Below are 22,402 nucleotides of genomic sequence, written 5' to 3' on the forward strand. Positions count from 1 at the left end.
GCTCCTGCCCTGGGCCTTGCCAGGAAAGGTGGAGCTTGCAAAGAAAATCTCCTGGTTGCTGTGGCGGTGCTTGAGAATTTTTGCTTCCTTTGTTTTTTTAATTTTTATTCAAATTTTTCAAAAGACAAACAAAACAAAGTCAAAAAACATAACAATACAACAAAAAAAATAAAAATAAAATAGTTGACTTCCGATTTGTCGCAGATCAGCTATGAGTATATAATATACATCAAACCTGTCCCTTAATATATACATACAGGATCACTTTTCTCCATAGGCTATCTTAGTTAATCGTCAAATCCCAATATCATCATTTTATTTTGATCTTTCAACAAAAAGTCTAAGAGAGGCTTCCATTCCTTAAGAAATGTTTCTGTCGATTTTTCTCTAGGTAGACATGCCAATTTATCCATCTCTACTAAGTCCATTAATTTCAATAGCCATTCTTCCGTTGTTGGTGTTGATTCCATTTTCCACTTTTGTGCATATAATAATCTTGCTGCCGTAATCATATATAATATTATTCTTCCATATTTCTTTTCTATTTGTTTATCCATAAAACCCAATAAAAAAAATTCTGGTTTTGACTGAATATTTATCTTTAGAATTTTTTGCATCATCCTACCTATCTGTGCCCAAAATGATTTTGCCTTTTTACACAGCCACCACATATGATAAAATGATCCTTCTTGTTGTTTACATTTCCAACAAACATTAGAAACATTACTATACATTTTTGACAACTTTTCTGGAGTCATGTACCAACCGTACATCATTTTATAGAAATTTTCTTTGAGATTACAGCATAATGTAAATCTCAAACCTTTTTTCCACATATTTTCCCATTGATCCATTTGTATGTTATAACCAAAATTTTTTGCCCACTCTTTTACACTCTTTTACTTGTTCTTCTTCCATATCCATTTTCAGTAAGAGTTTATACATTTTCGCAATTGTATTTTCATCATTTGTACACAAACCTATTTCAAAATCAGATTTACTTATTTCAAACCCATACATTTTCTTATCCATTTTATATCTTTCTAACAATTGTAAATAGGCAAACCATTGAGAACTATATCCTTCCTTTATCAGTTGTTCTCTCTCTTTCATTATACTCCATGTACATTTTCTAATAGTTCTTGATAAGTTAACCATTTCTCTTTTCCAGCCATTTCTCTTCTGTAAAACGCTTCTTGACTTGAGACACATAATGGTATTTTCGAATAGAACCTTGGTTTATATCTATTCCATATTTTCAACAGAGGACGTCTTATAAAATGATTATTAAAGTCTACATTTACTTTTACTTTGTCATACCATAGATATCCATGCCATCCCCACTTCAGGTTATGGCCCTCCAAATCCAATAGTCTTTTATTCCTCAATAAAATCCATTCCTTTATCCAGACTAGACAGCAGGCAGCAAAATAAAGTCTCAGATTTGGTAATCCCAGTCCTCCTCTTTCTTTGGCGTCTTGTAGTAATTTAAATTTAACTCTTGGTTTTTTTCCTTGCCATACAAATTTAGAGATATCTTTTTGCCATTGTTTAAAAGGTAAATCAGAGGATATTACAGGTATTGTTTGAAACAAAAACATCATTCTCGGTAATACATTCATTTTTATCACAGATATTCTACCCATTAATGACAATTGTAGTTTATCCCATCTTAGCAGATCTTTCTTAATCTCTGTCCATAATTTTTCATAATTATTATGAAACAACTTTGAATTTTTATTTGTCATAATGATACCTAAATATTTCAACTTTTTCTCTATTGTAAAATCTGTCTTGTCCATTAACTCTTTCTGTTCCCTTAAAGTTAAATTTTTCACCAACATCTTTGTTTTTTGATTGTTGATCTTAAATCCTGCTAACGGTCCAAATTCTTTTAATTTGTCCATCAATACATTAATTTCTTCCAAAGGGTTTTCTAATACAATTATCAAATCATCAGCAAATGCTCTCAGTTTATATTCTTCTTTTTTTATCTTTAATCCCGGAATCCTTTTATCTTGCCTTATATCTCTAAGCAGCACTTCTAAAACCAGAATAAATAGAAGGGGAGATAATGGACATCCCTGTCTTGTACCCTTTTGTATTTCACATGAATCCGTTAAATCTCCTTTAACAATTATCTGAGCCTTCTGAGATGTATAAATCGATCTAATCCATTTTATAAAATTGTCTCCAAAATCCATTTGCTCCAAAACCTGAAACATAAATTTCCAATTCAAATTATCAAATGCTTTCTCAGCATCTAAGAAAATCAAAGCTGCTTGTTTATCATTTCGTTGTTCTAAATATTCCAACACATTCAAGACATTCCTGACGTTATCACGTAATTGTCTTTTAGGTAAAAACCCTGATTGATTTTCCTGGATAAATTGTTGCAATATTATTTTCATTCTTTCTGCCAAGATCATTGTAAAAATTTTATAGTCATTATTCAATAGAGATATCGGCCGATAATTTTTTGTTCTAGTTAAATCTTGCTCCTCTTTAGGTATTAATGTTATGTTAGCATTTTTCCAACTATCCGGTATCCTTCCCTCTCGCAAAATAGAATTCATTGTATACTGTAAAGGTAGCAAGAGTTCTTCCTCCAAACATTTGTAGTACATTGCAGATAACCCATCTGGTCCTGGCGCCTTTCCTGATTTAATTTTGTTTATAGCTTCAGATATCTCTTGAGAATTTTTGCTTCCTTTGAAGAGGCAGCTCTAGGGATGGAAGAGGGCAGCGATTTCCGTTCCAACCTCTCTCCATCGCAATCAACATTGTTCTGTTGCAGCTTGCTTTCCCCAAAATCATAGAATCCTAGAATAGTAGAGTTGGAAGGGGCTTTGCTGAAGTCTAGATATATTATGTTCACAGCATTCCCACAGTCTACAAGGGAGGTTCCCCAATCAAAAAACGAGATAAGATTAGTCCGGCAGGATTTGTTCTTGATAAATCCATGTTGGCTTCTAGTAATCACTGCATTGTTTCCAAGGTCCTTACAGCTTGACCACTGTATAATCTCCAGAATGTCAGGCTGATTGGGCTGTAGTTCCCAGCTTCCTCCTTTTTGCCCTTTTTGAAGATAGGGACAACATTAGCCCTCCTCCAGTCATCTGGCATTTCACCAGTCCTCCATGATTTCGCAAAGATGATAGACAGTGGTTCCAAGAGTTCTTCAGCCAGTTCCTTTTGCCTTTTTTGGGGGGGGGGCTTTTTTGTATTTGCCTTTTTTGCAGCCACATGGCACTGTTGGCTCATAGTCAGCTTGTGATCTACATTATTTCACATAATTTATGTAGGGTTGTATTCAACTAAGATCTGTTCAGCGTGAATCCAGTGAAATTAATGAACCTGTTAGTCATGCCTGTTAACTTCAGTGGGACTATTCTGAGTAAGACTAGCACTGAATGTCACCTGTAATTATTTACCTAAGTTACAGCATGATTTATGTTAAATTTGTAATGATTTCCACCCCATTTCAGTGGAAACACTGTTTAAATGCGGGTGAGGGGGGGACAGAATCAATTACATATTGTTTGCAGACTGAAGAAAGCAACAGTGGTGAACACTGTTTGGTATATCGCTGGATAATAAACAAACGGGCTGTTTCTGCTCCTGTTTCCATTTTTGTCAGAAGTCAAATTTACACATCTGTAAATCCTTATAAATGCTTATAAATGCTTCCTTATAAACAAAAAGGGTTTTAGCAGCTACTGAAAACAATACAGCAAAGAGGCCTACCTAAATATCAACAAGCAGGGAGTTCCAAAGTGTAGGTGCTGCTGCACTGGAGGACTGATTTCTTGGAAGGGTAGATTAATTAAATAAATGTTTTTAAACAATAATCGGCCTTTAGATGACAGCCTCAGGGAGTGGGTGATCTGGTACCCAATGACTGTGGTTCAGCATCTGTTGTTTCCATAGCTGTGCTAGGGATGTGGGCAGGGATTTGGTTTTATTTGCATTTTATTACAAAACTACTTCTCAAACCATTAAGCGAACCAGATCACAGCCATCCATCAAAATTCACACTTTTACAAATTTTGCAATGCAGTTTCACTGAAATTAATGGGTTAATTGCAGTTCTCTAGCCAAGTGATGTGTACAAAAATACAGATGTTAATGAAAGTAACATACAAAAACACGCTGTTAGGGGAAATTGCTTGCAGAAATGTGCTGATAAATTTTCATGAGAATATAAACAGGAAAAAACATATATTGCTGTAAAAATGTGGAGAACTGAATTTAAGATGACAAAAATGAGAAACGGAGATTGCCAGATCTGTCCATCTCTGTGCACAGGTCCATGTGAAGATCTCCGTGCTCAAAGGGATCAACTTTGTGGGACATCCTGGGAAGCATCACCTGGCCAGGAAGAAGTGTGTGGCTCCTGGCGAAGCGAAGCCCATGTCCATAGTCCTTGCCTTCACAGAACTGGGGCAGACCAACATCACAGGTACCCTTTTTGAATGGACGCTTTGCCCCATCTGGATTCTCCCAGCAGCCTTTTGGGGGCTCTGCCACTCCCTGGGAAACACAGAGAGGATCTTTGCTTGCATGCAGCTACTTCTGCTGAGTGTATATTTCGTGTCTGTCCCGCCTCTTCCTGAAAATGGGTAGCTTGTCACCCATAGACTGCTAAAGGGAACGAGCAGATGGAGATCCAAAGGATCTCTCCAAAGTGGGTGAGTGGGCAGTAAAAATGGCAGATGCACGTTTCATGTAAGCAAGTGTGAAGTGATTTCTTCAGAGCAACATGTGCATCACTTTACACATTTCACATCTACACTCAGACACTCACACTGGCAGTGACTGACCAGGAACTGAAGACCTTGGGGGGAGGGCGTCGTAGTGGATCACCCAATGACGACGTTGTCCCAGCGTGCGGCAGCTGTGAAAAAGGCAATTTCCATGCTAGGGATCATTAGGAAAGGTATTGGAAATAAAACTGCTGATATCATAATGCCATTGTATAAATCTAATGTGTGGCCGCATTTGGAATACTGCATACAGTTCTGGTCGCCTCAAAAAAGGAGATTGTAGAGCTGGAAAAGGTTCAGCAAAGGGCAACTAGAATGATTGAGGGCATGGAGCAAGCCTCCCCTATGAGGAAATGTTGCAGCATTTGGGGCTTTTGGTTTAGAGAAAAATCGAGTCAGACAACATGATAGGAGTGAATGAAATTATGCATGGCATGGAGAGAGTGGAGAGAGAGACGTTCCCCCCCCCCATAAAATGAGAACTTTTGGGCCATCCAATGAAGCTGAATGTTGGAGGATTAAGGACAGATAAAAGAAAGAAAACTTCTTCACGTAGCACACAGTTAAATTTTATTGTTTATAGTCAATGACCAGTCATACAAATACAAGTATTTAAATGCAGAAAGGCAGAAGAGTTAAAAAGTTAAACTGTGGAATTTGCTCCCAGGGGACGCAGTGATGGCCAGCTTGGAGTTGGATTAGACAAATGCATGAAGGAGGACAAGGCCACACTAGTGGCTACTAGCCACAGGGGCAGTATTCTCCCACTGCTGTCAGAGACTAAATCCTACTCAGAGTACCCCATTTAAATTAATAGACCTCGGTTAGTCTAAGTTAGTTTATTTCACTGGGGCTGCTCTGACTACCAGTTGTTGTGGATCCCAAGTGGGGAGAGTTGCCGTTGCACTTGGGTCCTGCTTGTGGGTGTCCTGTTGGGGTGTGTCTGGTTTGCCACAGTGAGAAGAAGATGCTGGATTAGATGGACCCTGTTGGCCTGGACCAGCTGCCTCGGGGCTCTTCTGATGTTTCCAATGCTCCTCTCAATGTTCCTCCAGCCCCCCAGTTCTAGGTGTTTTGCTCAGGGAGAGGAATGAGAGCTTCTTGAAGACCTGCTTCTTTCTTTCTCCTCTCTTTAGCAAAAGCATTTGCTTACCCTGGGAGTTGTTGCCAGGATAACATGCCATTTGTGAAGAACGGGAAGCGCTCTGAAGATGGGCACATGGACAAGAGGGCCCCTCTTGGGGTGGACTATGTCCGCAGGAGCATCCTTGTTGAGGTACAGAGAGGGCAGGGCAGGGTCTTGCTGTGGATGGGCCCATGTGGCACAGGTCCTGGATCTAAGTGTTCCCAAGTGTTTCTGGGTGGGTAACAAATTTTGGGGGAAATTGAAGTGGGGTGATTTAGAAGAGGGGTTCCCCAACTGTGGTCTGTGGATGAGCTTCATTCAGGGGGTCCGCAGCACGCCCACATTAAATATTCATAATTGGTTTTCAATTCTATTTTTAATTGCTTCTTTTATTTATTCTATTGTGTTTTATCATATTACAATTTGAATTTTGTAATTCTATAAAATGCAATATAAAGAAGAAAAGCCACAATTAAAACATAGCTAAAAGCCACGCAGATCGTCTAGAGCAGCACGTTACAATTGCCACGACAGACAGGGAAATCATTACGTGGCTGGCCAAGACCATCGGCAACTTTCAAGTGATCTGTGGGAGAAGAAGTTTGGGAACTAGAATATGAATTAGGTGGAATACCTAAATTTAAGATGACTTTACCTGGAGATTATTTGGGGAATGGGAATGAATGGGTGGGGGTGGAAGTGAATTGATTTTGAGCAGGATCTGTTGGGGAAATTAATTGGGAGTAAAAGAATTGAAGAGGAACTGCCCCCCGGGGGGGGCTGGGTGCAAGTTGACTGGATTGTATCTGGGGGGATTTGGATGGGAAACAACAGCTGAGTTGCCTTCTGTGGCCTTTCAAAAATCTGATTGCTGACATTGCACTTTCTTCAAGTTTTGGGGTGTGTGTGGGGGGGGCTGACAGTTTCTGCTTTTCTGCAGGCAGAGGGACTGGCCAGAGAGTATACTTACAGCGTCTTCTTCTGTCCTAACGGTAAGCGTCACCATCTCTCTCCTCCAGCTGAAATAATTTTCTCTTTCCCCCGCTTTCCCTTCAGTTGTGATTCTCCACTCTTTTGGTGACTCGAGGCACTAGGCAACCAGAGCAGCAAGAGAGACAGCCGTGGGCCGCTCGTGGCACTGCAGAGCACCCAAAGGCCACTAGTAGGGGGTGGAGGTACTTGTGAGGCAGCCCAGCGTGTAAAGGGGGAAACAAGACACTTCTCAGCACAGGAGTGGCAACTGTTTGCCAGCTGGAGTCTGCGGTTCCTCAGGGCAGATCAGTGCAGACAACACTGAATTGGGCAGACCAGTAGTCTATGGTGGCGTACAGCAACTCCCTAAATCCTGACCTTTGTTTGGAATCATGAGGACTAGAATCTTTCTTTTTCAGGAAAGGGCCATAGCTCAGTGGTAGAGTGCTTGTTTTGCATGCAGAAGGCCCCCAGCATCTCCTTGCAGGGCTAGGAAGGACTCCCTAGTTTGAAACCCTGGAGAGCTGCTGTTCTTCCACCTTGGATTCCCAGATGTTGTCAGACTACATCTCCCATCTTTCTTGGCCATTGGCTAAGCTGGGTGGGGTTGATGGGAGTTGAGTCTCCAGATGTTGTCCGACTACAAGGCTGAAGAACAGTGGCATAGGCAGTGCTGAGCTGTGTGGACCGCACCAGTGTCCTGATTCATATAAGGCTGCTCCCTCTGTGTGCGTGTGCCTGTGGCCTTTGCTCAGAAAATGTGCATTTGACCAAGCGGCACTGTGGGTGAGGCTGAACACTGATGGCGTTTCTGGTTTATTTTTGACTAGAGAAAATTCACATTTCCACTCCTAATGAATACGAATACCAGTATGTGCAGACACCAGCCCGCATGGTGCGCTTCGACGTGGCCATCAAGGCTCACAACAACGCCCACATCGCCTTGTCCTCCAGCCCCCACGATATGGCTGAGATGATGGAAATTGTCCTTGGTGGGCAGCAGAACACCAAGACCTGGATCTGCACCAGCAAGATGGGCGAGGCGGTGGCCAGCGTGGAGAGCCCCGGCATCCTCTCCTGGGATGGATTCCGGAGTTTCTGGGTCAGCTGGGCCAATGGGATCATCCAGGTGAGAGATGTTGGCATCTCCTGGATGTCTGGAACCCTGGAGAGTGTCTTGGGATGCCTTTTTTCAGCCTCGGCTAATTTGCCAGGTAGAGGCAGCCAAAATCCTTCAGGCCATGGGGCTCCTCCTATTTATTGAGCGTTTGCTCTGTTTTGTTTGCAGGGTGGTTGCATTCCTCCTGATTGGCTTGCGCAAAGCTCAAGCAGAGGATAGGCAATATAAATCTAATACATATATTTATTGAGCATTTGCTCTGATTGTGGGAGGAAATGAGAGAATCTCTCACACACACACGCATGTGCCTACCCACACGGTGCTTTCCCAGATGACCAACATGCTTCCTGATTTGCTTGAAGGATGTTCTTACATCTTCCTGTTCATCATTCATTCATGCCACCTCTCCCCAAGGCTTTTCTCACTGCAAAAAGTGCATTCTGTTGTGCTTTTTTAAAGAGGATTTTAAAGAGTCAGCAGAGCGCTGTAATCCACTTGAATGGAATGGGGTCCCTCCCACAAAATACTGACAAGCCTAGGAATGTAAGGAGAGCGCTGTCAGAGCCCTACTCTGGGTCTTGTCTTGTAATGGATCTCTCACACTGGCCCCAACACAGGTCTCTCATGATCCCACTACTAGGCGCTGACAGTCAGTAATGCAATACAGCGCTGAGACTGTGCCTTAGTCTCCTCCACAGATTGCTACATAGTGTCTGGGTGCACAACCCCCCCTGTATCTCTCTGCCTTTAAAGATTACAGCCCTGCATTGCTTTTGGATACCTGCTGCTGTTACACTATCCCTTCACCGCTGCCACCATTGAGACTGTTCCCGGTTTTGGTATTTGCTCTGCCCACCCTTCAAGTCTGAAATATCCCAGCCAAGGATCAGGCATGCTGTTAAACAAAAACTATTTATTTAATAACACAAGGAATAAAGAAGATTTCTTTAAGTTCAGTCAACATGCGTGTGGTTACATACAATAGTTTTCTCTTTATATCTCTTAGTCCCAAAACCTGCCTCTCTACCCACCTAAACACAAATCTACCCCTCCAAAACCCACAACCACCAACAACCCTCCAACTTTTCATTGATAGCTTCAACCACCCAGACGCTCAGCCAATCACCACTCAGCATTCCTCAACATTGCAGCCCATGTACTTCCCCCTCTCACTCACTCTACTTACCACATTTACCCTACAAAACCAACACTTACCATAATTAATGTACAACATTCACAGGGGCATCACAAGCGCCGCCCCCCCCGCAGCAGGTGGATCTGGCCAAAGGCGGCTCATCAACCTCAGCACCCTCTTTCTCCAACCACAATGTGCCCCCAAGCAGGACCTGCCAGCCTTTGTTTGTGGGGGAGGTTATGCCAACAATGAGTCTAAAACCTGGAGAGTTGCTGCCAATCAGTGCAGACACTCCTGACTGACGGCGTATCTTGGCATGTCCCTTATAGACCTCTCTCTCTCTCTCTCTCCCCCCCCCCCGGGATCTGTGTGGCTTATTTTATTCCTCGCAGGTGGGCCATGGCTCCTCTGCCCTCAATGAGTCTGTCATCGTGGCCTGGGCTGCCCCCCAGCAGCTGGAGGTGAAATATGTTGGTTTTTCCACCGGCTGGGGCTCCATGGGCGAGTTCAGAATCTGGAGGAGGAAGGAGGCAGACGAGAATCACAACAAAGCCTTTACCCTGGGCGTTCCTCACAATGTGATCCCAGGATCAGAGAGAGCCACTGCTTCTGTCATCGGTACCGGCCCATGGGGGTGGGAGGGCATGACACGGCACAGGCTCTTGGTGGGAGGATGCCCTCAGAACAGGGCAGGAAGCGCCCAGCTAAGTTTGATGAGGATGCCAAATTGCTCAGGGTGGTTAAAACGAAGAGGGACTGTGCAGAGCTCCTTAACTGGGTGAATGGGCGGTAGAATGGCAAATGCATTTCAGTGTAAATGGGTGTAAGATGATGCATGTCAGGCAAAAAAATCTTAATTCCACATATACGCTCATGGGGTCAGAACTGGCGGTGACTGACCAGGAATGATTTAGCTCATAATGGATAGCTCAATGGAAGTATTGACCCAGTGTGTGGCAGCTGTGAAAAAGGCGAATTCCTTGCTAGAGATCCGTAGGAAAGGGATTGAAAATAAAACTGCCAATATCATAATGCCAGCATGGCTAATGATCAGGGGTGACAGTGAGAGCTGCAGTCGGGTGACATCTGGAGGGCCACAGGCGTCCCCCGTCCCTGCCATGGTGCTCCACTTGTGGACCGTGTTCAGGTTGAGGGCTGGGACCCCACCTTCTGGCTGACCCCCTTCTCTTGTCGCGCTGTCAGGGGATGTGATGGGCCCAGCACTGAACAATCTGGACAATCTACTGCAGCTGCCCTTCGGCTGCGGGGAACAGAACATGATCCATTTTGCTCCCAACATCTTCGTTCTCAAGTACCTGGAAAAGACCAAGCAGCTCAGCCCGGAGGTCGAGAGGGAAGCCACAGATTACCTGGTGCAAGGTACTTGACTCTTGTAGGGAAGCAGACGGAGGAATGTCCCACTTGCTTTGCTCCCACCCCCCAGCAAACACTGTAAGGCCGCCTTTGCCAGCCCTAGCCCGGTCCCCTCCAAATGCTTTGGTTCTCATCAGCCCCAGCTGGCAGGGCGCTGCTGGCTAGAGCCAGTGGGAGTTGCCAGTCCAAAGTGGTCATTCTAGCTGGGGCTGGTGCGAGTTGCTAGTCCAAAACGGCCGCCCCGGCTGGGGTGGAGGGGGGCTGAAGTCGAAGACTTCTGGAGGGCACCAGGTTGGCCTTCCTGCTGCTCCCTTCCAGCATGTTGTCGCCCCCCCCATCCGCCTTCTCTCTAGGATACCAGCGCCAGCTGACCTACAAGAGGCAAGATGGCTCCTACAGCGCCTTTGGAGAGCGGGATTCCTCGGGCAGCATGTGGTAAGTGTCTAGTCGGGGGGCCGGGGGACCCTCCGTCGTGGGAGCCACTCGGAGGCTCTTAATGGCCCGGCTGCCATCTGTGTTTCCAGGCTGACGGCCTTCGTGCTCAAGTCTTTTGCCCAGTCTCGGGGCTTAATTTTCATTGACCCCAAGGAGCTCTTGGCCGCCAAAGACTGGATCATTCAGCACCAGAAGGAGGACGGCTCCTTCCCAGCCATGGGCAGGATATTAAATAAGGACATCCAGGTATTTAAAGGGGTGGGCGGTAAGGCCCAGGGGTGGGGAACTGTTTTTTAGCCTGAGGGTCACATTCTCTTCTAGGTAACTTTCTGGGGGCCACATGCCAGTGGTGGGTGGAGCCAGAGTCAAACGTGGGCGGAGCCATCAATGTAAATGTTTACCTCTTATTGTGCAATAAGCAAAAGGAGCTTTTGCACGAAATTATTTTCAGCCAAGTGCCCTTAGTTGGGTATTGAGGGAGGGACTGGTACAGTTCTAGCCTAAGGGGCACCAGGCTGTTTCATTCCCATGGATTTGTTTTGCATGTGTGTTGGACACTAGGGGGGCGTCCATGGGAAGATTTCGCTGACCGCGTACGTGGTAGCTGCCCTGCTAGAGACAGGAGTGACCTCTGAGGTAAATAAAGCCAAAACTTTATGCTGCTGCAGCTGTTCTTCAGAGGGTTGTTTGGGGTTTTCCCCCCCAATGTTCTTACTGAGATATATATTCTGTTTGTGCTCTTAAAACTGTTGTAAGTCACTTGGGAGTCCTTTTTGGTGTAAGAAACAATTAACAAGTTCAATTAATAATTATGATGCGAATTGTAAGAGTAAGAGAAGGTAAACAATCAGATAACTTATTTATTGAAAAATTGAATAAATTTGTCATTTACTGGTGTGATCACACTCAAGAACATTTCCATCTCCACCTGTCCCCTGAGTCAGTGCAGCTCACTTGACTTTGACAGTGTTGTGGGCCCAACTCTGCCCCCCACCCCACCCCCTGTGGTCTGCTCTTCTGAGAGAGATTCACCAGGCGCCTCTTCTGTGTTAGCCTTCAAACGTTTTGTCTATGCCACCAGGATTTTGCAATTAAGAAAAAAAATCTGCAATAGTTGTCCGGTGTTTTGGGATTTATTTGTGTGTTCTTAATTGTGTTTATATATCTGTTATAAACCTCTTTGGTATCTTTTATGAAACTGACATATAAGTATTCTTATTCTTATTTTTATTAATAAATAATAAATATGTAATTGGAAACAATTCAGTAACTTCAAGAATAATTTAATGTACTGACTGCTCAAATATATAGCATATATATGTGTGTGTGTGAGTGTGGCTGTGTGTGTAGGCTCACGCATGCTTGTACACATATCCGTCCTCTTTCTATTTTTTCTGTTCTTATTTTTTTGGTTGTTAAAGTTAACCACGTTTAGATATTATTTTTATCTCTATGTTATCACAGTGCAACAATGCAACAACAGTGGAACGGGCCTTCACAGTGGTTGCCCCTCCCTTACGGAACACTCTCCCCAAAGAGGCACCCCGGGCGCTGTCATTATCCCTCTTTATGCACCCGGCAGAAACATTCCTCTTCTCCCAGACATTCAGCTCTTAATTTTTTGGAGGGCTTTTGACATTGCGGCCTCTCTTCCACCTTCTTATCAAACCATGTATTTTTTAAACTTTTTATTTGTGTTAGCTTTATATTGATTTTAATCTTTTTATTTTACGTTGCTTTGGGTTCATTCTTATGAAGAAAAGCGAGTAATACATTTTAATAATAGTACTACTACTAATAAATAAGGCAAATGTCGGGGGTGCATTGGCTTGTTGGCAGGCCTCCCAGCTGCCTGCCCCATAGCATCCCTAGGTGGGAATAGAGGGAGGCTCTCTCAAGGCCCCACCTAGGGCAAGGACCATAGCTCAGGGGTAGAGCATCTGTTTGGCATGCAGAAGGTCCCAGGTCCAATCGCTGGCATCCCCAGTTAGGGCTTGGAAAGATCCCTTGAGTCTGAAACCCTGGGGAGCTGCTGCCAGCTAGTGTTGGTAATACTGAGCTAGATGGACCAGTGATCTGACTCAGTATAAGCCAACTTCCTTGTGTTGTTATTTCAACCAGCCCTTTACCCAGAACCATAAGGACTGGAATCTTGCTTTATTTTGAAGAAACGGACCCAGGTTCAATCCTTGGCATCTCCAAGGCTAGGAAAAAGACTCCTGAGTCTGAAGTCCTGGGGACCCGTTGCTGCCAGCCAGCGCAGGCAGCCCCAAGCTTGATGGAGCCAGTGGTCCTGATGCTGTCACGAGGCAAGGTTCTTATGTGCTCATGTTTCCTTAGGGGGAAAAGGGCTCTGTGGCCAAAGCAAAGCACTTCTTGGAAGCCAACGTGTACTTGGCTGAGGACCCATACACCACCGTCCTGACCGCCTATGCCCTCACGCTCCTGCGCAGCCTCTCAGCCGCTGCAGTGCTGGGGAAGATGAATGGCATGGCCATCGCCCAAGGTAAATTGCATCTGTCTGGGGTGCTCCCTTCTTTCCCTCGCGTGTGTGGTGCCTTCGAGTGACAATGACGGAGGCATGACAGGGCTCTTCAGCCCCACAAGAGCTGGGGTGTGTGGGGTCCCGGTTGGGGGACAGATGTCATGGCCAAATAATCAGGGACAACTTGCTCTGCTCTGTGGTGCATGCAGGGATGCGGAAAGACATTTCGTGTGGTCTGACTTTTAAATGCAGGCCTGCCTTAATTCACACCGGCAATATATAAACCAAAATGCGCCTATCCTTTGAAATCTGCCCTTCTCTGAATGTTGTGATTAAGCTTTCCAGCAAAATAAATCTGCACAACAGCATATCTGTGTTAGAGGAATGTCTTCACAAAAATGAGTATATCAGTGAAAATAAAGTTCAAAAATGCAGGATGTTAGGTGTAACTGCCTTCAAAACAACATCTGGAGAGCCACAGATGGTCACTGTTTAACACGGGTTCAAGCAGGGAGGGTTGGGAAAGTTAAACGAGAATTTCGTGCTTATTCCCCTCTGCCCCCCCAAAAAAATTATTGGACTAGGCTGGGCCCCGTTTGGCCGGATCCAGCGCTGCGGGGCTCTCCTTAGGTTCGTGCCAGTTGCACAGGAAACAGACTCAGGCTGGATTTAAGCTTATCCCTCCCACAAAGGCCGGCGGCAGGGCCTTCACTGCAGGGCCTTCGCTGGCCTGTGACAAACGTCTAAGGCCTCTCTGCTCTGTCCTCGTCGCCCCTTCCCTCCCTCCCTCCCATTTTTCAGATGGCTTTACCCACTGGAGCTTAATGGGGACTCTTGCGACTGACGAAGACACCTTCATGGGGTTTAATGATGGCCTCTCCCAGTCAGGTGACTTTCCATCATGACAATGGGATTCAGCCATGGAGCGGGATCATCGTGGGGTGGTGAGGAAGGGACCCATCTCCATGCTTCACTCTGGAGTCCTCTTTCCTTTGAGTCCAAAGGAAACTGGAGTGCCTGGGGGCTTCAGAAGTCAGAGCTTCCTGTGCTGCACCAACAGCACTGGATTCAAAACCAGATAGTGGGCACGGTTAGACTGCTGCTCCCTGGTTTGCAGGGGGAGAACTCCTGAGCGAGGGCGAAATAAGGGGGTCCTGCTGGGACTGGCCTGATCCCCTCCTGGCGTTTGGAGTCAACTTCCAGCTCCGCCCCCTCCCTCTTCTCACTTCCAGTGGTGTCAGCGGAAGTCGAAATGACCGCCTACGCACTTCTGACTTACACCATGCTGGGAGACGTGGCGTCTGCGCTGCCCGTGGTCAAGTGGCTCTCTCAGCAAAGGAACGCGCTGGGAGGATTCTCATCCACGCAGGTGAGCCCTCCCGAAGTGGAGACGTCGGTAGCGCAGGACACGTGCTTTGCAGGCAAGAAGGTGCCTGGTGTGACCCCCAGTGCCCTCCAGAAGTTGTTGGGGCTCCCAGTTCCCACCAGCCAAGCACGGCCAACAGTCAGGAACGGCGACGGGAAGTTGGGGTCGAGCAACATCTGGAGGGCCACAGGTGTCGCCCAAGTCTTCAAGTCCTGTCTTTCTTCCCTGGAGTAAGCCACCCTTGGGAAATGGTGACCCCCCTCACCTGTGAGGGCCTTGTAGGCAAGGGTCCTTGGCCAGCCCCCCCGAGGCCTTCCCTCCTTTCCCACACAACCTTCCACACTCCTGCTCTTAAAAGTATTGTTCCTTTTTGGAGCAAAATCAAAGGTCTCCACTTTTGTTTCTCATGGGAACATGGGAAGTGAATTGGTGAATTGGTGCCCATGCAACCCACCTGTGCTGCAGGCCTGGAGAACTCCTTGACACTCCCTCTCCCTTTCTTCCCCACCCCCTTCCTGTCCCTTGCAGGACACCTGCGTGGCCTTGCAGGCTCTAGCTGAGTATGCCATCCTGTCGTACGTTGGCGGGGTCAACCTCACCATCTCCTTGGCCTCCACTAACCTGGACTATCAGGAGACGCTGGAGCTGAACAGAGCCAACAGGAAGCTGCTGCAGACCACGGTGGTAAAACAGGCCTCTGCCCTCTGTCCGTTTGTGTATGTGTGTGTGTGATCCCCCAGCTGGCTGCTGGCTGCCAGTTAAGGATGCCAGTCTACCCTGGGGAGGGGAACCGTCTTCAAGCCCAGGGCCGGGGGGGAGGGGTTGTCAGCGGCAGCCCTGGCCAGTTGCTGGAATCCCAGGTGGGGAGAGTTGCTGCCGTTGCCCTCAGCTACTGCCTGCGAGCCGCTTCCCTGGTTGGGCCACCATGAGTTCAGGGCGCTGGGCTGGTTGAGCCCCCTTTGGCCTGATGTTGCAGGCTGTTCTCAGGAGCGGGGCCAGAGGCAAAAGAGTGGGCCGGGCCGTCACGCCACCATGCCCACTCCAGCTGGGGGAAGGGCTGCTGCTTCCTGGTTCAGGTGGGGCTGGGAGAGCCTCCTGCTGGGAGCCCTGCAGTCAGTCAGTGCAGACAATACTGGGCTAGATGGGACGATGGCCTCACTTGGCAGAAGGCAAGACTCTGAGGTGCACCTCCCCACCCACCCCTGCCGACAACCCGCCCCCCGAAGCAGCCGAGGAGGACCTGGAGCAGGGCTGGTGAGGGCTCCTTACCCCACTGAACTCAATGTCTCTTTCCTTGCCAGATTCCTTCCATTCCCACGGGGCTGTTTGTGAGTGCCAAAGGGGAGGGCTGCTGCCTCTTGCAGGTGAGGGTCCTTGGCCAGCCCCCTGATCTCGGAGGGGGGGCCTCCCTCCCTCCCTCCTTTTGCACACATCTCCCCCCGCCCTGCTTATGTGGGAGTTGGGTGGCGGAGATGCTTGGACCCTCTCGCAGTGCCTTGACTTGTGGTGGTGGACTGGCCTTATTCCCCCCCATATTTATTGTATTTGCACGCCGAAGGTCTCCCGGTTCAGTCCGTGCTGGTGTCTCCAACTCGGGCTGGGAAAGGCTCCCTGCCTGAAATCCCAGAGAGCCACTGCTGCCAGTCAGTGCAGACAGCACTGGGCTCGGTGGACCCAATGGTCTGACTCGGTATCCAATGTCCCTCAGTCACCTCATACAAACAAGCGCCATTTGCTTCCGGTGTCGGGCAGATCGACGTCACCTACAACGTCCCTGACCCCGTGGCCAAGCCGGCATTCCAGCTCCTGGTGAATCTGCAAGAGCCCCAGCTGAAGAGGCACCGCCGCACCCCACGCCTGCCCAGGCTCGTCTTCCTGGAGGAGGGCCACTCAGAAGCTCCACACAGGGACCGGGCGCTGGGGGATGATGACGACCCTTCAGCCGACCAGGACCACCAGGAGTACAAAGTCATGGTGGAAGTGTGTATGAGGTGAAGCCCCCCCCAAAACCTACCCTACCTTCCAGACTGTGGGGAGGGGGAGGCTTCCAGACAGGTCGCCCTTCCCTGCTCAACCTCCCTCGCTCGCTCATCCCAAGCTGAGCAGGAACGCTGTTGATTCCATGGGAGTCTCTGGAGGTGGGGGGGACCAGCCTCACCGTGGGCGTCCACAGGGGTGGGGCAAGGAAGGGCAGTTCCCTCCCTCACCCCCAGAGGAACCCTGAGCCCCAGATGCCCAGCTTTCATTTTTTTTAAAAAAATCCCTTTTGTTAAGCCTGACCTTTGAAGGAAAACGTGCAGGCTCTATTCTCCGCAATGTTTTCTGTGAGGATATTTTACCTTTCCCTCTCCTGGAAGAATTGCCGCACATGCCCATGAGCCTCACACTTGCTTTCTATGGGGGATTAGGGGGTAGGGCGAGGGCTCAACTGGCCCTCTTCTGCTTTGCAAAGTCTCTCCCCTTCATAGCCACCGTCGTTCAGCGGTTGGTCTTTTGTGTCCTCTCCTGATGACAAATGAGTGGCTGTTTCCAGGGCATTGTTAGGGGAAGTATCTTTTGGGCAGATCCCCAGATCCTCTCCCTCTCCCCCCATTTTTTTTAACTAACTTCATTTTTGGTCATTATACCTGGGCTCTGTCGTCTGTAGCTCATAGTGCTTTCTTGCATTGCATTCCTGTACTTTTCTATTGACATTCAGGGTAACTTTTTGTAAATATTTGGTTTTTTTTAATTACATGTAGACCCCCACCCCCACACACAGACATTATAAACAGTATAGGAATGGTCTTGAATAAAACAAGTCAGACAACAGAGCTCAGCTGGGCACTTTGGTCCAGCCAGCCACCACCTTAAGAATCAGCAGCTGCTTTTTTTTTTAATGCAAATGTTGTGTTGTGGGCAGAGTCCATTAAGTACTTACCAATCCCCCCCTGCCGATTGCTTCTGTAAAATCTCACCTCTCTCCCCTTGGCCTCTTTCCACCTCCCCTCCCCCGGTCCTTCCATCCACACACGGACACCAGTAAGGCAAGGCACAGGGGGGGGGAGCTGCCCTTTCCTAAAGGAATCTGCACCCCCAGAATGGGCTCACGGCCCAGGTGCTGCTCCTCCAGAATAAAGCCTTCCTTCCTTCCTTTTCCCTGTCCCACGCACGCACATCCTGCTCCGTTGGCCGGGGAAGGTGGCTGCACTCGGGATCCTCCAACATGGCTGTCCTGGAAGTGCCTTTGTTCTCTGGATTTCAAGCCGACGTTGAGAGTCTGGAGCAGGTACCACTTGTCCAGCTGTCCCCAGTGGGCTGTGGGTTCTCATCAGGGGTGGGGCATGCCTCTGGCCCTCCAGATGTTGCTGGATTCCTACAACTGACAGCCTGGCCAACAGCCACAGGTGAGGGAGAAAGGTTTGGAGTCCAGCAATGTCTGGAGGGCCACGGATGTTCCCCCATCCCTGCAGTAAGAGTGGCAGCAAGATCTAATAAAACTTAAAATTTTCTCAACTGGTAAACTCTGGGTTGCCTGAAGCAGTGTCTTTCAGCCATCAAGTAGTATGTGAGAGATGGAGGAATGCCTCTGTTTAGAAGAGGCATTCCTTCGTGAGAGGGGAATGCCTCTTCTTAGAAAAGGGGCAGGCTTTTGGACTTGTTCAAAAATGACCAGGAATTAGGAGTGCGGTGGGCAAGTTTGCTGATGGTGCCCAGTTGTTCAGGATAGCCTGACCACTGTTGTCCATGCACTGGTAACCTCCAGGCTGGATTACTGTAATGCGCTGTATGTGGGTTGGTCTGGAAGCTGCAGCTGGTGCAAAATGCGGCGGTGAGACTGCTCACTGGGGCAGGGTACCCCCAACATGTTACCTGCTGCTGAAAGAATTGCACTGGCTGCCCATTAGCTACCGGGCTAAGTCCAGGGTTCTGGTTTTGGTGTACAAAGCCCCATACAGCTGGGGACCAGGATACCTGAAAGATCATCTTACCCCTGATATACCCAGCCGATCACTGCACTGTGCAGGTGAGGGCCTCCTGCAGATTCCATCTTATCAGGAGGTCCATTCCGCACAACATCAGAAATGGACCTTTAGTGTGGCAGCACCTACCCTGTGGAACTCCCTCCCCTTAAGTATCAGACAGGTGCCATCTCTGTTCTCTTTTCATCATCTACTGAAGACCCTCCTCTTTCAACAAACCTTTTAAGTAGAGACCTTATCCTAGTCCACACCAGTGTTGGAATTGTTTTTGAGATTTTAAACATATTTTTTTAGAAGATTTTTTAAAGATGTTTTGTTTATAAAATGTTTTAAAGATGCTTTTAATATTTTGTCACCTGTTTGCAGCCCTGGGCTCCTTCTGGGAGGATGGGTGGGAAATAAATTTAATAAATTAATACAGGCATGCCCCGCTTAATGTCGCTTCACTTAACATCGCCTCGCTATAACGTACATGCTCCATACGCCACCATACCCCGCTTAACGTACGCGCGCTTTGCAATTACGGACACTTAATGGCATGACGCCACTGCCATCTAGTGGCGACTGCAGTGCAGTACATGCATAGATAATTGCTTCACTTTTAAGTACATTTTCACTTTACATACATTGCGTATGTTAAAGCGGGGTATGCCTGTAAATAAAGGGTTACAAAGAGCTGCACAGGGGTCATACTAGGTGAACAGTGCTGCCACCAAGGGCTGCCCTCTTGATGATTACCTTTGACGAGGCCTTTACAGTGGTGGCTCCCTGTTTCTGAATGTCCTCCCTGGTGAGGTGCATCTGTCTCTGTCACTACTGACTTTAAGGAGGAATCTGAAAACATTACCCAGGCATTGGATGGCTGCAGGGGACTGTTCCTGGCAACCAGAGATTGTGAAAGAATGTTTTTGACTTTTAAAAATGCTTTTCATTCTGTTGTTAAATTGTTTTTGTCGACATGTTTGCTGGCTTGGGCTCCTTTGGGAGGAAGGGCGGGGCATAAAGTCAATGATTAAGAATAAGAATCATTAATGATAACGGCTACTTAGTAGTGGTAGTGGTGGTAAGCTGGCCAGTGACTCACGCCTTGGGGGTGAGGGGGCAGCGTAGACATGGATGGGGCATGAAGCGGCAGAGGATGGCCAGCAAAGAGGTCTTGGGGTCCTGGTCGGCGGGCGTGATGAAGGCCCAGCTCGGCTGAGTCTTTTCTCTTCCCTTTCCAGTTGCTCCTGAACCAGCAGATTGGCCTGAAGAGATACGAGGTGGACGGCAGGAAAGTCCTCTTCTATTTTGACGAGGTCAGTCCGGCTGGTATCGCAGCCTTTCGCTGAGCCCCCCCCCCAAATGTTACATTTGGGGGACTTTGTCTGAAAGAGGGAAGGGGCATAAAGTGCTGAGGAGAGAGGCGAGGGGCTGGTGGGTGCTGTGGTGCATTGCTTGGCTTAAGACAAAAGTCCAGCTGCTCCTTGGGATTCCTCCCCTTCGCAGGGGCCAAACGCCTCCCTATCCGGGGCCCCCTCCATAAGGCACGCCTCTCACTGGCCGCCTTTGCCCCTTCCTGGAGTGCATTTGTCTGGCTGGGATGCGTCTCCTTGACTCTGATTGGGCCTCTGGCATGAAGGGCAGAGAGGGGCGTGTGTAGGAAGCCTGTTCTGCACGGCCAGCTGCAGAAGGTCCTCCTTCCTGGTGCTCTCCAAAAGAGCAGTCTGGCTGCTTCCATGCCAGGCCTCCCACCTTGCCAGTCCCTCCCAGAGCTGCCCCCCCCTGCACTGCTGCTGGTGCATCAGAGGGGGGTCTGTGTGCATGCAAGCAGACCTCACAGGGCTGATCACGCCTGCAGATTGCAAGCCAGTGCATGACCTGTGTGAAGTTTGTTGCCTTCCGGGAGCACATCGTGGGGAAGACTGCCCCCCTGCCCATCAAGGTGTACGACTACTACGAGCCAGGTGCGTAGTGGGCTCCTCCCGCGGCTGCCCCTTGCACCCCACTGGCGCCCCTTGCGCCAGCCGCAGTGCCCCTTGCGACAGCCTCGCTTCCTCCGCCTGCAGCTTTTGAAGCCACCCGTTTCTACAACGTCAGCGAAAACAGTCCCCTGGCCCGGGAGCTTTGCGACGGCCCCATGTGCAACGAGGTGGAGAGCTCAGCCAGCCATTGGGTTGGTGAGTCCTGGAGCCGGTCGAATTGCCCGGTGGGTGGGTGGTCAGCTAATAGCAGAGGTGCAGCCCACAGCAGTGCACACTCTGTTGTGGTGTGTGTGTGTGTGTGAGAGAGAGAGAATGTTGGGGAACCACAGTGAATGGAGCACCAGTGCAGGCCTTGTTAACGTTTAAACTGGACTACTGCAGTGCTCCCTGCTTGGGGCTGCCCTTGAGGACGGTTCAGAAATTAACAACTAGTGCAGAATGTTGCATCCTGGAACAGCTCTGCATCGGCATAAATCATTCACTGCACAACAAAAAGGATGTTCTTTGGACAAAGCAGGCCATGCATCTCTTGGGGGTTACTGGTGCTTGCCCTTTTGCCCCAGGGAAGCAGGCCCAGCTGCTGGGGAGAACTCAGGAGCGGCCCCTCTCCCTTGCACCTGCAGGTTTTGTCCACGCTGGGCCTTGCAACGGCCTCTTTGGCTGCCTGGAGGATGGCCTTTTTGAGCAGTGCCTCTGCTCGCGGGACTGTGGCCATGGTGGAGAGCCGGTGTGTGGCTCAGACGGCCTCGTCTACCCAAATCATTGCCGGATGGAGGTGGCAGCCTGTGGGAACAGCACCCAGATTGAGCAGGTCCCCATGGCGCAGTGTGTGTGGGGTAAGTCCCTCCCGCTTCTCACTCACAGATCCGCAGAGATGGGCAAGGACGAGGGGGAGGCAGGTTTAGGACACAGGAAGGCGCCTCATGCTGATTGCACTGACTGGCAGGTCTTTCTTTCCCAGCCTCAGCTGGAGATGCTGCCAGCGGGGATTGAACCTGGGCCCTTTGCATGCCAAATGGGTGCTTTGCCACTGAGCTGTGGCCTGGCCTATAAAAAGCAACGCAAGATTCCAGTCCTCCTGGCTTAAATAGCTGGCTTTTACCTTGTCAGGCCACTGGTCCATCTGGCTCAGGATTGCTTGCACTGACTGGCAGCAGCGCCTGCACTTCCACTGAGGTGCATCCCTTCTCCTTGAGGGTTGCTGCTGCAGCTGTTGTGCCTTTTCCCTTCTGCAGCCAAGGATTCTCCAGAGGAGAGGGACCCTCACTTCCGCGCCCTTCACCAGCCTGGTGGGGGACAGCCACAGGCACCAACAGGTAAGGGTCAGCCCCATGGATCCAAGTGCCGCCCTCCGTTGCTGGATCTCTGCTTCCCATGCATCCCACACACACCTCTTGGTTTTGCCTAGTGTCTTGCATTAGTTATTGCGTACGCTCCCCAGGGGTGTGATTCAGGCTGTCAAAGGGGGAATGTGGAATGTGAGTTAGCTAGCAGCAGCTTTGCTTTTTTATTTTTATTTTATCTTATGATTTATAAACTGTTTTACACCCAAAGGTAATGAAGCTATGGACGATAAAATAAAACACAAAAGATTACAAATTCAGTAAACGAAAAGGCACTGAAACCCTTTCTATGCTTCTAAGATGGGTCACTGTTTGGCTTCGTTGTGGCTCCGGCCGGACAGCTGGGGTTGGGGT

General features: G+C 48.5%; 1 protein-coding gene across 8 annotated transcripts in view; it reads left to right on the top strand.

Annotated features, from left to right (window-relative positions):
• CPAMD8 (C3 and PZP like alpha-2-macroglobulin domain containing 8) overlaps nt 1-22,402 on the top strand; it is a 77,251-nt gene that overhangs the window by 32,741 nt on the left and 22,108 nt on the right. For 2 of the 8 annotated variants that reach the window (XM_061601159.1, XM_061601166.1), the window contains 21 exons: nt 4,309-4,462; nt 5,903-6,042; nt 6,833-6,884; nt 7,695-7,993; nt 9,512-9,737; nt 10,323-10,499; nt 10,847-10,928; nt 11,018-11,174; nt 11,490-11,564; nt 13,269-13,434; nt 14,215-14,301; nt 14,646-14,782; nt 15,308-15,463; nt 16,081-16,143; nt 16,532-16,770; nt 17,960-18,047; nt 19,965-20,039; nt 20,582-20,687; nt 20,790-20,900; nt 21,329-21,541; nt 21,941-22,021. In XM_061601159.1, coding sequence (XP_061457143.1) covers nt 4,309-4,462; nt 5,903-6,042; nt 6,833-6,884; nt 7,695-7,993; nt 9,512-9,737; nt 10,323-10,499; nt 10,847-10,928; nt 11,018-11,174; nt 11,490-11,564; nt 13,269-13,434; nt 14,215-14,301; nt 14,646-14,782; nt 15,308-15,463; nt 16,081-16,143; nt 16,532-16,770; nt 17,960-18,047; nt 19,965-20,039; nt 20,582-20,687; nt 20,790-20,900; nt 21,329-21,541; nt 21,941-22,021 — 2,884 coding nt within the window. Of the gene's footprint in view, nt 1-4,308; nt 4,463-5,902; nt 6,043-6,832; nt 6,885-7,694; nt 7,994-9,511; nt 9,738-10,322; nt 10,500-10,846; nt 10,929-11,017; nt 11,175-11,489; nt 11,565-13,268; nt 13,435-14,214; nt 14,302-14,645; nt 14,783-15,307; nt 15,464-16,080; nt 16,144-16,531; nt 16,771-17,959; nt 18,048-19,964; nt 20,040-20,581; nt 20,688-20,789; nt 20,901-21,328; nt 21,542-21,940; nt 22,022-22,259; nt 22,358-22,402 lie in introns of those variants that run through there. The other 6 variants (XR_009759496.1, XM_061601164.1, XM_061601162.1 and 3 more) reach the window with 5 other exon arrangements.

This window comes from Rhineura floridana, chromosome 18 (assembly GCF_030035675.1).
Source record: "Rhineura floridana isolate rRhiFlo1 chromosome 18, rRhiFlo1.hap2, whole genome shotgun sequence".
NCBI classification, from domain to species: domain Eukaryota; kingdom Metazoa; phylum Chordata; class Lepidosauria; order Squamata; family Rhineuridae; genus Rhineura; species Rhineura floridana.